At 42.0% G+C, this 13,369-nt stretch overlaps 1 protein-coding gene across 1 annotated transcript in view; it reads left to right on the plus strand.

Annotated features, from left to right (window-relative positions):
• Positions 1-13,369, plus strand: part of LOC111665941 (adhesion G protein-coupled receptor L3) — a 209,455-nt gene that overhangs the window by 69,450 nt on the left and 126,636 nt on the right. Inside the window, exon 4 of the mRNA XM_087177926.1 lies at positions 9,497-9,710. Coding sequence (XP_087034052.1) covers positions 9,497-9,710 — 214 coding nt within the window. The remainder of the gene's footprint in view (positions 1-9,496; positions 9,711-13,369) is intronic.

The following is a 13,369-nucleotide window of genomic DNA, read 5'->3' on the forward strand; positions in this document are numbered from 1 at the left end:
CTTTCATTTTGAATACAGAAGAAAAGACAATCAAAGGAGATCATCATAGCCCTACACCTCAGATGTAGCGTAGCCACCCAGGCTAATTTCAGCAGTACTGCCTTGATTGCATGCATGTGGAATGAGATTACTTTTCACTCTGTGGGTGGCTGAGGAATCACTTTTTTTTTTTTTTTTTTTTTTACTTTTTTTTCACAGGTTTTTGTCTTCAACACCTTTTTTTTTTTTAAACATTTTTTTACCCACTTTTTACTCCTCACAACGGTTTTATCTCACTTCTCCCCTGTTACTTTTCCTTTTTTTTTTTCACAAACCCACCTTTGCAGCAATGTAACTCACAGATTCCCTTTCTCGCTTTCCTGTTTCTTTTCAACTTCTTGACTGGCAGTATGTCACTGCTAAACATTGAGCTGAGCTTCAAGGTAGCACGATTAGCCCCTTAGCCGCTGCGGTCCCTCTGAAAAAGACCTGTAGTAAACCTGTGCAGTACGGGGCCGCCAAAATGGCCTGTGATGTTGCTTTTACTATCTCAGATGACACCGAGAGAGGACTGACATGAGATTGAATCGGCGCAACACCCTGAAAGTGAAGTTGTAAGCTCGGGGAGGAGGAAGTGAATCAGAGCAAGCGGGGGGTCTGATTTAAAAAAATTGTCATCCTCGAACAGTGTCTTGTTTTGTACGCGTAGGTGTATGCAGCATATAGCAACGTTCCCTGGGGAGAAACGCCAGCACCCCCGCCCCCTATCCAATGCATAATGTATTAAAGCGAGCGTATGCGCACACAAACACACATATAAGGACGAACGAACCGCAGGGGGAGTTAACAAAAGAAGCTGGTTGCAGTTAAGTGCAGATACAAGACGGCCTTTAATCTGTTGAGGCCACCCGCTACATCAGATTGCACCACCCTTTGGGTTCTTACAGGATATAGGCAAGCCCCCCCACCCCACTTCAACATATATCTATACTCATTCAGATATCTTTGAATTATATCTCTCTGGGATTTAATGTGCTGATGTATAGTGTATAGATACTAGTACTGTATGTGTGAGTACAGGAATAGCTGCAATAACAACTAATAAAGAGGCTGGTGCTACACATGCACCGTGTATGAGACTGAAACTGATTATTTTGGCCAGAGCTTGATATTATGAATGTGGCTCGACTGGCACAAACAATTTGCGAAAAGTAATGAAGTAATGTCTGCGTTCACCTAAAACATAACAGATAAATATGCATGAAATCACATTTTAATTTTGTCATTTGAATAATTTTTAGTTCTTCATTATGTAAGTAAACATTACAGCACAGAGCTTTAATTTGTATTAATTCATGCTTTTTGCCTCTCAGATATTGCACTGCAGTAAAAAACAAAAAAAAATTACAGTTGCAGAAATATGAGGAAGAGAATTGTCTTAGGTTTATTTCCAAACACGCTGTGCCGCAGAAAAACAAATCATTACAAAGTTAATTCACGGAGTTTGGGCTTTGTACGAGGATACGTTTGATAAAATAGAATGCAAACAAGTTCATACAAGGACGATGTGAGAGGTAGCTTCAGTTTCCGGGTTTTGCCTTCAAAGGGCAAGAAATTGAAAAAGGCTCATCCTTACTCTCCACAAGCCCGAATTCCAAACAAGGCCATGCTTTTTTTTGTTGTTGTTTTTTTTCTATACAGCCTTCATGACACAACACAAAAGGAAATTGCATCTCCAGATTTCATCTACAGGCAATATGCTGCTGTATGTAAATTGCGTCGCTATCTTTCCTCCATTTTCTCTTTTTTTTTTTCCCAGGTTGAAAACATATCATTCTCCAACTAATTATTGCGTGTACAGTTGATGTGGATGCGGAGTGTGGCCTTTTTGGGTTCATTTGGATGTTGTCAGCTGATTGGGTTCATTACACGTAAAATGCTTTTATACTGTACACCGTGATTAAGACACACGAACGTCATAATGTGCCAGAGTGATTACCATTTCATTTGTGACAACAGGCATGACGTTAACCCGGCGGCCAGTTCGTGCTGTAGTTCAGCTCCATTCGCTCTTAACTCTTGCGCTGTTAATACAGCTATAATAAGAAGAGCCCCAAGGGTCCATTCAGACAGCGATACTGCCCGGTTTCCCATTCATTACGAGAGAATGGCTTTTCTGGATGTTCTTGTCATCGGTTTGTCCTCTACCTCATGTGAAAGGACCGCATAGAGGCGGCGTGCGTCGCTATGGCAATGAATGAAGTGCGCTTAAGTGTTCACATAAATGGTGCTTCTTGAAGTTAAGAAATGAAGAGGTATACTGTGCCGCAGACAGTGTAGTGTATGCGTATGTTGACGGTACCTGACATGGTGAAGTATGTTTTAGGAAAAAAAAAAAAAAAAAGATGAAGAAACTAATTCTTGTGGAAAAAATGTTGATTCATGTTAACCATGGTAACAGACGAGCTAGTCAAAAATGATGTTATGACTTTCACGAAAACAAGTTGGCTCACCGCAAAATGCCAATCGCAGGTAAATACAGTGTGATGAATATATTACGCAAACTTTACATTGAGTAAAGTAGGTCTAGCATACTTAAATGCAGTCGTGAGGTACTTGTACTTTACTTGGGTATTTTACATTTTCCCCTACTTTACACTTCTAAAAAAAACAAACTTTTTAGCTCACTACATACATTTTACTTTTGATACTTTTATTATAAAAATAGAGCTTTTACTCATCAACTAGCCGTTTTTCCATTGAGTTATTGCTACTGCTGCTTAACTCAAGCATCTAAATGCTTTTTCTCCACCACACTGCTACAGACAACATGCACATATGTTTGGAGAAAGTCTTACAGGGACTTTGTAGTAGTAGAAATAATGAAGCAGTCGCCTTGATCGGATTTGATGCTTTGATCATGCTTTCTAACTATACTAGCAGCCAGTGTTTGATTGTTAAAACATTTTTGGATTACGTTTGGGGGAAGAAAAAAAAAATCTACCAGACGATTTCAGATCTACAAAAGTAACACGACTCTGATCTAACAATAAAATAGCTCCTTCAGGATGTTGTAGGGAAGTATGCTTTTTTTATTTCATATTGATAGCTCTTCAGTGTTTTTCTTGTCCGAACACTGAACAGCCTCTTGTTTCCTGAGAGGATCAGATTTGTGAGGTCGCACTGCAGTTTGTCTCAGTTCACGATGCTAAACTAAGCCCGGCTCTTGCCTCCAGTTTGCTGTTAGGCAATTCCATCTGATGATGTGTGGCGAAAAGAAGAGTGAGGGAAAGACCTCTCCCCCCCCACACAAGACGAAAATCAGCCTGTTGTTTCTTTTCTTTGACCTCAATTACTATCAGGGCATGTGTTACTATAGGGGCATGTTGAGTCATTCCTGCTCTGGGAGTTGTGTGTGTGTGTGTGTGTGTGTGTGTGTGTGTGTGTGTGTATGTGTGTCTCCTGTGTGTACGGTGACGGGGATTCTGTTCATTTTAGCCTAGGAGGCCCTGTACAGTAGGTGAGGGGGGGGTGGGGGGCAAGGTGCATTAGTCTTGGCTGAGATGCTCCCTTGAGTGATGCCGGCACATGTTGGGTGGGTTTCGGGAAGGGAGGGAGAACGGGGCGGAGGGAGAGGGAGGAGGCAACGAAAGAGAGAGGAAATGGCAAAACGGTGTCAGACATGACGGGGAGCTGAACAAAAGCCCGGCTCGCTGTCAGGAGCCGCCACCACGGGTAGCGGCCGGCTCCACAGACTCACCTTCCGGCTTGGACCATCTGACAAAATGCCACTTCACTGATAGAATGCAGGATACACACACACACACACACACACACACACACACACACACACACACACACACACATCTCTGCTCTGTTGACACTTAAAGGAAAACTGGGAAATGCTCCGAGTTAGCACAAAAAAAAAGGAGTTTTTCTAAAATACAAAAGCTTCAATTATATCTGCCAAATTTTTAAAAACAGTACAGATAATCAGCTTTAACGACACTGAAGGGAATCGCACATTTCTCCTTCGCTGGAGTGGATTTGACCTAAGAAACTAATGTTGTAATTTGCACACCGAAGTGGTTTTTAACATAAGACCTTGATGGGGGACTTGCTTCCCATTCCCCCTTCCCTTTTTTTTTTTCCTTTTTTTTTTTTTTTCTTACCACAGCTATGCACTTAATGAATTGAAGTAGTGATTAATTAAATGGAAGTGCTCGCTGGATGGAAAGACACTTCACCTCTGTGTTCTGAGTATGTGAATCAAGCCTTTATGGAGCGATGGCAGGCTACTTGTATTTGTTGCTGGTGTGTATGCAAACATGAGGTTACTGTCTGCTGGAAGTATATCACAGAGGGGGAAGTTGCTGTGCTCCGCAGATTTCACTCCATCTCGCGTCCAATTTATTAACTTTCACAGTTATTAACTTTCACTGTGTCAATACATTGTTGCGGAGGGGAAGAAAAAGGAGTGATACACCACCACTCTGTAATCATACTATCTTGTCAGTTTCATCGGGTTGAAGTTGCACGCGGCTTCTCATTAAAAAAAAAAAAAAACATTACATATTCACCATGTGAGGAGCATGCTGGAATAAGTTGCAGCCGTTTATTACGGTTGCACAGTATCTGGTCGTCCCCTCCGAGCTAATTCGTTAACACTGAAGTGCTAATTTCCCTCCAGGCATCGTGGGCAGTTTGACTGACGGTCTGAAACTCCGCATTCGCATGTTGCTGCCCTGAATGAAAAAAAAAAAAAAACGCACACATCAGTCTCTCCCCTCTCTGCTGGAATTTGTAAGTGCGTGGTGTGCGCCGCCAATTAGCGTGTTCAGATGTGTGTCAGTGAGCGCGAGTCGAAGCAAAACAAATGGCTCGTTCATTCGCCGTGTTGAATGGATATCTGGGTCCTGTCACGATGAGTAACGCTAATAGTGCTCAGCGGCATCATTGGTCAAAGTGTCATAAGCCGTCAAGTCGATTTGAGGAGTTTGTCCCGAGCGCTCCCGAGGTCGCCTCATCAATTCATCATTACAGTGTCTGTCATCCACCTGCATGTTTCAATAAGAACGGCTCACTTTCCAAGCTGGGGAACTTTTCCAAAAGTTGTCCGACCACCACGGCGATGTAAAGGAACATCCCGCGTTCCTTACATTCCTCTCGTGCAGCACAAACGTTGTTTTATTGATGCTGTTCTCTTAAACGCTCGATCTGCAGAGTTCTTTGACAGTTCAGTTCCTGGATAATTTTGCTCTCCGTGTAGAAGCCTTTGAGATTTCACTCGCCTTAGGCCATGTGTAAACGTAATTTACTTGGGAGAACAATTTGCCTGAACTGTTTCTCACTTCAAGATAAATAATCCCTCATGCATTATTGAAGATGCTGTACTTTTCTTTTTCTTTTTTCCAAGTTGCAATTGAGAAGATTTCTCCCCCTTCGTTGCAAAAGTGACTTATTTTATTTTTTTCCTCCCCAGAAAATGTCATTTGTTGCAAACGAAGGAAGTGGGTGTGACAGGCTCCCATTGGTCTAATCAAATAACGGTATCCAGATTCATGTGCTAATTAATCACTAGCTCTGGGGGCCGTACCCATCCAGCAGCTCTCAGTAGAAAAAGAGACATTTGATCTGTTGAATCAGCTCCCGCGCCTTCCCTTCCCCTCTCTCTCTCTCTCTTGCATCCATCTTACATTAATTCAGTGAAGTCAGAGTTCATTTAAATGCATCACCCCCCCCCATCTCTCACACACATAAAGTTTTTTGCTTTTATCATCTTCTAAAAAAAATCCGAGCCTCCTTTTTAAAATTATGTATCCTCACATATTTTTAATTTATTTTTTTTCTCCTTTGCTTGAATCATATTTGGCTCTTTGCCAGACTTGGCCTGTAATTGCAGAGAGCATTAGTATTTATTGGGAAATTATCTGCTGTGTCTGAGCTTCAGTTGAAGCCTGAAAATGAGCTAAAACCATGTTCATGTTGTTGAGAGCTGTCACATGTCCCCGACATCTGTTTATCCGAGTGACGGAGGCTCATTTAGTCGGGCTCATCGTAATTGTGTGCGGTGGTTGACCTTAACACGTTCTCTCTGACACATTTTCTTGGGAGATGAAATGAAATACAAGCCCCCCCCCCCCCCCCCCCAAGGCCCCTGTTTTGTTACTAATGATGACTTTTAAATGTCACTGTTACTCTGCTCCATCTACACTTCGATGCCCGCTGGTTCGGAGAAGGTAATGGGTCTGAGCTCCGAGAGTAAGCTCTGCTTTTAAACATGAAAATTTCTCCCTTATTGCTCAGTATCGCTATTAACAAACCCACAATCAAAACTCCAAAGCATTTCCCCCCTCAGAGCGATTTTTAAAAGCTCTGCGGGGGAGCGACATTTTCCAAATAACCATTTTTCTCTCTGACCTTTCTGCTGCCCTTTTTGGTGAGTAATTGCGTTTTTTGAAATATTCATTTGTGAATTATGTCATTTGCAAGCATCATGATTAAAAAACAGCGCTCTGTGGTGTGAAAGTAATGGAAGTATCCAGCATGACCCTTCCAGCTTTGCTTTGCTTTTCCCCCAAACTACTACTACTTTATTTCCCCCCCCATATTCAGCAGTGTACTTGTCAGAAGAATTATCCAGGGAGAATCTGCAGTGGAGAAAAAAAAGAAAAAGAAAGAAAGAAAGAGATACGCAGCGCATATAAATACTCCTCTAAAGTATTGGCTGGAGAGCGAGGAAGGGAGATGAAGTGAATAGAACACGGGAACTTAGATAAGAGGATGGACTTTCAATAAGAGTGTTTCGACTTTCGATAGCTCTGTCAATGATGTGTGCAGGTGGACAGCGATACGTGCGAGTGGGACAGGATGCCGTCTCTGGCACCCGAGGAATATGAGCCCTATCAATCACCGCCTCTGGGCACAAATGTAATTACACTAAAGTTGTTGACTAGCCGGGTAATCCGAGACATCACTGGCATGCATTTACTCGCTTACATTAGGGGATTGCTGGTTGCCCGTGTTGACAGCGTTGTGCTCGCTACTCTGATGGTTTGTTTTTAATGCTTCTTTTGGGAAATCAGAATTGAGCCCTTCTCACTACAGAGTTACAAATGCTTATGGGAATTATTGTAAGCTCTTTGGTTTTTATAGCAAATCATATTGATCAATTTAATCAGTAACAGAATAGAAGGTTGTATAAATGACCCTATTTAATTGGGCTTTTTGTGTTTTTTCTACACTTTAGGTGGCCAAGAAAAAAAAGAATCTGCATACAAAAGCATGAGAATTAATAAACATTGGCAAGATTGGTCTTTTTCAACTCAGTGTCAGTTTCTCTTTTGTCATTTATTGAAATGCACCTGCCAAGGTGAACTTTCGTTATCCATTTTCTTTGCTGTTGTCACTTTCAAAGAAGTTTGGTGTGATCCAGACCAGTACTTTTCAAGGGGGCGGAATAAATCTTCCCATTAAGAGGAAGATAATTGATGGCTTTCATCACAAAATTGAATACAATTATTCTAATCTGTGATGTTTCAATGGCAAGTGCGCTTTACTGTGTTGGGGTTTGAAAGATTTATGAGACGAAATGAAATGACACGATGATGGGGGGCTTCTTTTGTATTTTCTCCTCAATATGTGGCTTTGTGTTTTTTCCTGTTTTATTTTTTTTTTGTTTATTTTAAGGTAAAGATTAGAAGTGGTACCTGACATTTGAAAAATGGAAAATGGCATCAGTTGTATACCCTCACAGAACTGCAGTGTAATGACCACCTACGCCACCTGTGCCTACCCATTACATGTTTCGTGTAATGAGTTTCTATGTGCTTTTTTGATACGATATATAAATTGACAAGCTGTACATGCAGGGAGTTCTTTTTCTACTTAAGTATATAGTAGCTTGTGTAAAACTGTGAAACCTTTACTTCAGTTACATGCTATGGAGTTGTCATTCCATCAGGATGTGGTTGAAAGCTCAGGAAAAAAAAAGCCAGTAAGTAGAGCTTGAGATTTAGCCACAGACACTGAAGCCGTTTGCTGCTCACGCTTTTTTTACTTATTTTGATAGTTCGAAGAGACGTAAAAAGGCCTTTTCTTACTTTGATACAAAGACCATTAAGTAGCTGTTCTGGAACTTTCAATCACATGACCTTGGAGTCATAGATGTTCAGATTTACATTTTCTTTTTATTGGAAATTTGAATAGCTACAACTACATGACAATGGAGAAAACTCCAACTGCTGATGAAGATCATGTGATATGATTGAAAGCTCCAGAACAATTACTAAATGGACCTTGTGGTTAAACTATTTTGTCAGTTATTTTTGCCAATAAACTTGTAACTATTGTTCAGTACAGAAAAAATGAGGAGACCCAAAGAATCTTGTTCATTGATTTCAGGTGATATGTCCTCGCCTAATTTTCACATGTGGAAAAACTCTCTGTGCCTTTTCTCTCTCTATCTCTCTCTCTCTCTCTCTCTCTCACTCCGCCGTGTCCGCCCTGATGAATGCCTGTGCTGCATGTCGTCTGGCGGTGGCTGGCGCAGCTCTGACACTTGTCTGAAAGGATGTTTATAAAAATCTATAACTGCCACAGTCCTCCCACAGTCACTCAGGCCAATGTTTACGTATCTCGCTCATTTTTTATTCCCGCTGTAAACACAGAACTCCTCCAGTGTGTCGTGCACGGGCTCTGCTGGTGCGCAGGTTTTTGAGCCTCGGCAGACGTGCGTGCGTGCGTGCGCGCGCCTGCCTGTGTCAAGGGGAGGGAAAACAGCAACCTCCAGACCACCGCCACTTGGTCCCACTAGCCCTCCTGGCCATTTTGGCTCTGCCATAAACAGCAGATTTTTTTGCCAAACAGACTCTCAGCTTTGGCTTGAGGCCACTAGCACCTTTTGACCCTGTGCCTCCTGCCCGTGTATAGCTTAACTCAAATGCACCATGTCACCTTAAAACACAATGAACGAAGCAGCTCTTATGATCCAATCTGGGGGGAAATTGTAACACTTTACGTGTCTCTGTAACACTTCACGTTTCTGTCTGTCTCTAATTTCTCAGCTGGATGCCCATGTAATGAATGTTTATTTTCTCACAGCAAAATGCAAACACCATGTCTATTTCCTTATGTTTGATTTGTGTCAATCTCTCACTCTCTTTTCCCACAACTCCTGGCCTCTCGAGCGCCCCTGCGGTATTGCTCATCCTCCCACTCCAAACAACCAGCATCCTATCCGCCCACACTCTCTAGACTAGGGTGGACAACCTCTTCTCATATGTCTCAGACTCAGACCTTTTGATTGCAGGTCCTCCCATCTGTTCTTGTATTTTCCTACAGGAAAATACAGATTTTTTTTCTTAATTTCTTCATTCAGTTCTGATCTAACCCCAGCTTCAGGCTGAAGTTGTTTTCATACTTAAGTGCAGAAATCCTTAGTAGAAAAGGAATTATTCGAAATAACTAATACTGACCTTTTTTTTTTTTTCTCTTGTTTTTTTTTTTCGCTCTGCAGCCTTCAGTCGAGCACCCATCCCCATGGCAGTGGTGAGGAGGGAGCTGTCGTGCGAGAGTTACCCCATCGAGCTGCGCTGCCCGGGCACCGACGTCATCATGATCGAGAGCGCCAACTACGGTCGCACCGATGATAAGATCTGTGACGCGGACCCAGCGCAAATGGAGAATACAAGGTGTTACCTGCCAGACGCATACAAGATCATGTCGCAAAGGTAAGGACGCATTTGTACTTTAATATACTGTATGTAAAAGGTTTGAGCACATGATTTGCAATGTATTCTCTGCAGTAGGTACTTAGATGCATCACCTGAACGGTTACAATAACAGCTATTTACTCATATTGAAGCTCTATCAATGGTGACACTAAATGATAATAATAAGAATGAGTTGTTAAGGCTCCCATTCAGAATAATGGAATATGAATATTTGCATGTATGAATATGTACACACACACAGCCACACTCCTTCGCACTCAAAAGCAAAATTGGCTTTATGCTGTTAAGTAATTGAGTCAAGTAGCTGTGTTTGTTTAAAAAAAAAAAAAAGAACATAATCAGTGAGTCTTCAGTTAATGAGAGATGCTGTAATTCACACCTGAGGTCTGCTGAAGCGGATTGAAATGTGTTTCTCCTGCAGACATGTTTTTCTTTATGAAATAACTATTGATTTCTCTGACCTCCCAGAAGATGAAAATGTACCGGCTTTATGGAAAACATGGTATTTAGATTTTTTAAAATGTAGAACACGCGGCATGTCGGTGATCTATTTTGTGCCATAAATATGATGATTGGCCTTTGAGATTCGTTAAAAGTAAAAAAAAAATAAATAAATAAAAAAAAAATAGGGTTATGTTAATGAAGTCACTTGTGGTTTTAGAAAATGAATACAAAAGCTCTCCTGTGGGGAGGTGTGTGGTTGTTAGTAACATACCTCTGTTACAGATTAATTGGGTCAAGAATGCCGGTGAGCAACAAACACCTTCAAACATAAACCTCACCGCCACCTGGCTGCTGGTTTATACCGGCCGTAAATTTCCTCTGACGCAAATCAATGTTCATTTGAAATGATATGAATGCATTAACAGTCATATGTCTAAATAAAAAAAAAACGCGCTCGATGAGCCTTGCTTTCGGAGTTAAGACCCTGTTGGGTGCAGAAACCGGGACGTGGAGACCTATTTGTCAAGGTAGACGGACTGTAGTCTACTGTAATTGATCGCTAACATTAAGCTAATATATACATACGTCTCTGGGTTTTTAAAGAAAGCGGGCTGGATTCAAGAAAATGTAGAGCTCAAGCCGAGTGTGGAGTGAATATACAGTATGTATAGTCCATCTTAGGTCTTTTGTTGACGTATTGCAGCACTTAGAGGAAAACGGAGACTCCTCTGGTGGATATCATTCTGAGTACAGTTTCTCTTCCCTTTGAGGTCAAAACACCCTTGAGCATTCAGAAGGAATAGACTTTATCTAAATTGCTCCTCTGCGTTAACGTTTGTCTACCTCTTTTTCTTTCCAAAGCTTAACATATGTCCACTTCTTTTATTTCCAAAGCTTTAGTTCCACATTGGACTTTCAGAATACTAATGGACCTTTGGACTTTATCAAACAATTGCTCTTGGCTTTCTAGTTCGCTACCATAGAGTTCAGATAATCAGCTGTGTGAAAAGCAGCTGATGGTAAAAAGAGGTAGTTTGAAACATGTTGTCAGATAATTGATGCACCCTGTAGCTCCCTTGTTCTCCAGCCGCCCACTCAGACTAAAAATCCCTGCAGGAATGAATCAGCGGGTCTGCTTCTGTCAAGAACACAAAACTAACATAAAGTACTAGGGAAAAGCACGTCTTATTAGCATCTCGTTGCTACCGAGGCTTTTCACTGAATGCTAAAAGGTAACTACAACCCGATTCAGAGCCGGGGCACTTTGTCTTGGGAGAGGAAGTTGCTAAGTGGATGGAAGGTGTGGGTGGTATGAATTGCGAATGGGCGGGGAGGGGGAGGGGATAGAGTGTGAGAGGCTGTAGCATGTAGCAGCACGGCTGCACATCATCACGCGGAGGTCAGCGCAACAAACGGAACGCCACGCCCGACCGTTTCATTGTCGAGCCGTCAGAGCCGTTGCTCGGCACCTGCGGCTAAGCTCATTAGGGTTAAAGAAGAAAATGAGAGCAAGAAAGAAACGAGCTAATTGAACAAAGACACTCTTGTGATGAGGCAGAGGTTAAAGCCAGTGCACAAAGATTTGCCTTGATGTATTTGGCATTAAGATGCATCTTAAACATGCATCAGGATAATTTGATGTGTGAAAGAACATCTCATGTTAACATGTCTGAGTTATTTCACAGTGTTTCTCTCTCTCTCTCTCTCTCTTTTTTTAAATTACAATGAGCTCGCTTTGATCAGATTTGTAGTCTGTTCACCAACGTTAGCACAAGATTTTGTGATTATTTAATTTCTCACAAGCAGAAACTTTTTTTATTCAGAAGTTGGTCTGCTTCACCATCTCCAATGAGTCGATATCAGCAGCGATAAAACAGCGCTCTTTCATTAATACTTGAGCTGGATTTTCCTCTCTAATCTCACACTTTCCTGTCTCCTTTCTCCCCCCTCTTCTTCACCAAGCACTATATTTGCATGCACACTATAGCTCAATCACTGGAAACGACCCAAACAGTGTAAATTATGTGATTAAAGCATTTACATGGTTCGCAGTAACCTGATTTCCCCCAATAATTGCGGCCCTCCATGAGTTGTGTGATTGCTCGGCTAATGTCTGGGGAGGATGTGTTGTGGGCTGCAGGAAACAAAGGGAACGCGGAAACTGGAAACCAGAAAGTGGTTTGTGGTGGTGTTTAAGTATAAATATTCCAGCAGTGGCAGCTAGCAGTGGTAGCTGTGGTTTATGTATAGAAATTATAACTACATACCGCCTGATATCTGTTTTATCATCCAAACACATGACAGAAACATGTATTTCTGATACGGACCAACCCCTCCAACAGAAGTACTGGTTTGCATGTTACATGTTACTGTGAATGTCTGCATGCCGTTAGATCCTTCATCTGTTTGACATGAAACGGCACTCGCTCGAGTCGTGCTCGCGGAGCCTCGGGAACAGCGGGGATCACCGGTGGTGACCAGCCGGGAAACTTATTCTGACAATTTGACTTGGTTCTTACTTGAAGCCGAGCGGAGTACATGCCGTCTATAAATGACCGCCCGCCGTAAGCAAATCAATCAAAAGCTGTGCCGCAAATCGAGTATTAATTATTTAGTGAAGGTTAATTTGGCGTCAAAATTTCACAGTTTGATTGATGCGTGACGGGGAATTTATTCATTTCCTGTCGGTATTAAATGGTAAAGTATGTTGGTTTCTTGTGTTGTATTGTTGTATGTAGTATTGTATTGAGACACAGCTGTCAGTTCAAAGATTCAGTTCAAACTAATCTAATCAAATTTCCATCTTAATTTGACAAAAATAAACTGGTTACGGTGTAATAATCTGAGCATTACCATAATCTGGTTAAAATCTAATTAGCATGCTTGTGAATGCACTGATAGTATTTGACTCTTGTGGGGCTCTCGCCCTTTTTTTTTTTTTTTTTTGTCTTTTTTTTTTTTGTCTATTCCTCTAGCCTGTGCACCACCTGCCTCTCCTGCGGGCACCAGTTAAGACGTGGTGACTGGCAAGCGCGGTAGTTAGCATTCACATCCCGTCTGAAGATGAGCCAAGCTGCTGCCGGCTTAGTCGGTGTGCCAGGTTCGCATCCATCACCGGCAAGTGCCCAGCCATGTCACCGGCTCTCGCGAGCTGTCAATACACATTTAGGTGCCTCAACCCAACCCCAAAGCCCCCACCCCCCCCCCCCCCC

This window comes from Seriola lalandi, unplaced genomic scaffold, assembly GCF_002814215.2.
Source record: "Seriola lalandi dorsalis isolate HSWRI2012SDOR001 ecotype SW California unplaced genomic scaffold, Sedor1 jcf7180002054663, whole genome shotgun sequence".
Taxonomy (NCBI): domain Eukaryota; kingdom Metazoa; phylum Chordata; class Actinopteri; order Carangiformes; family Carangidae; genus Seriola; species Seriola lalandi.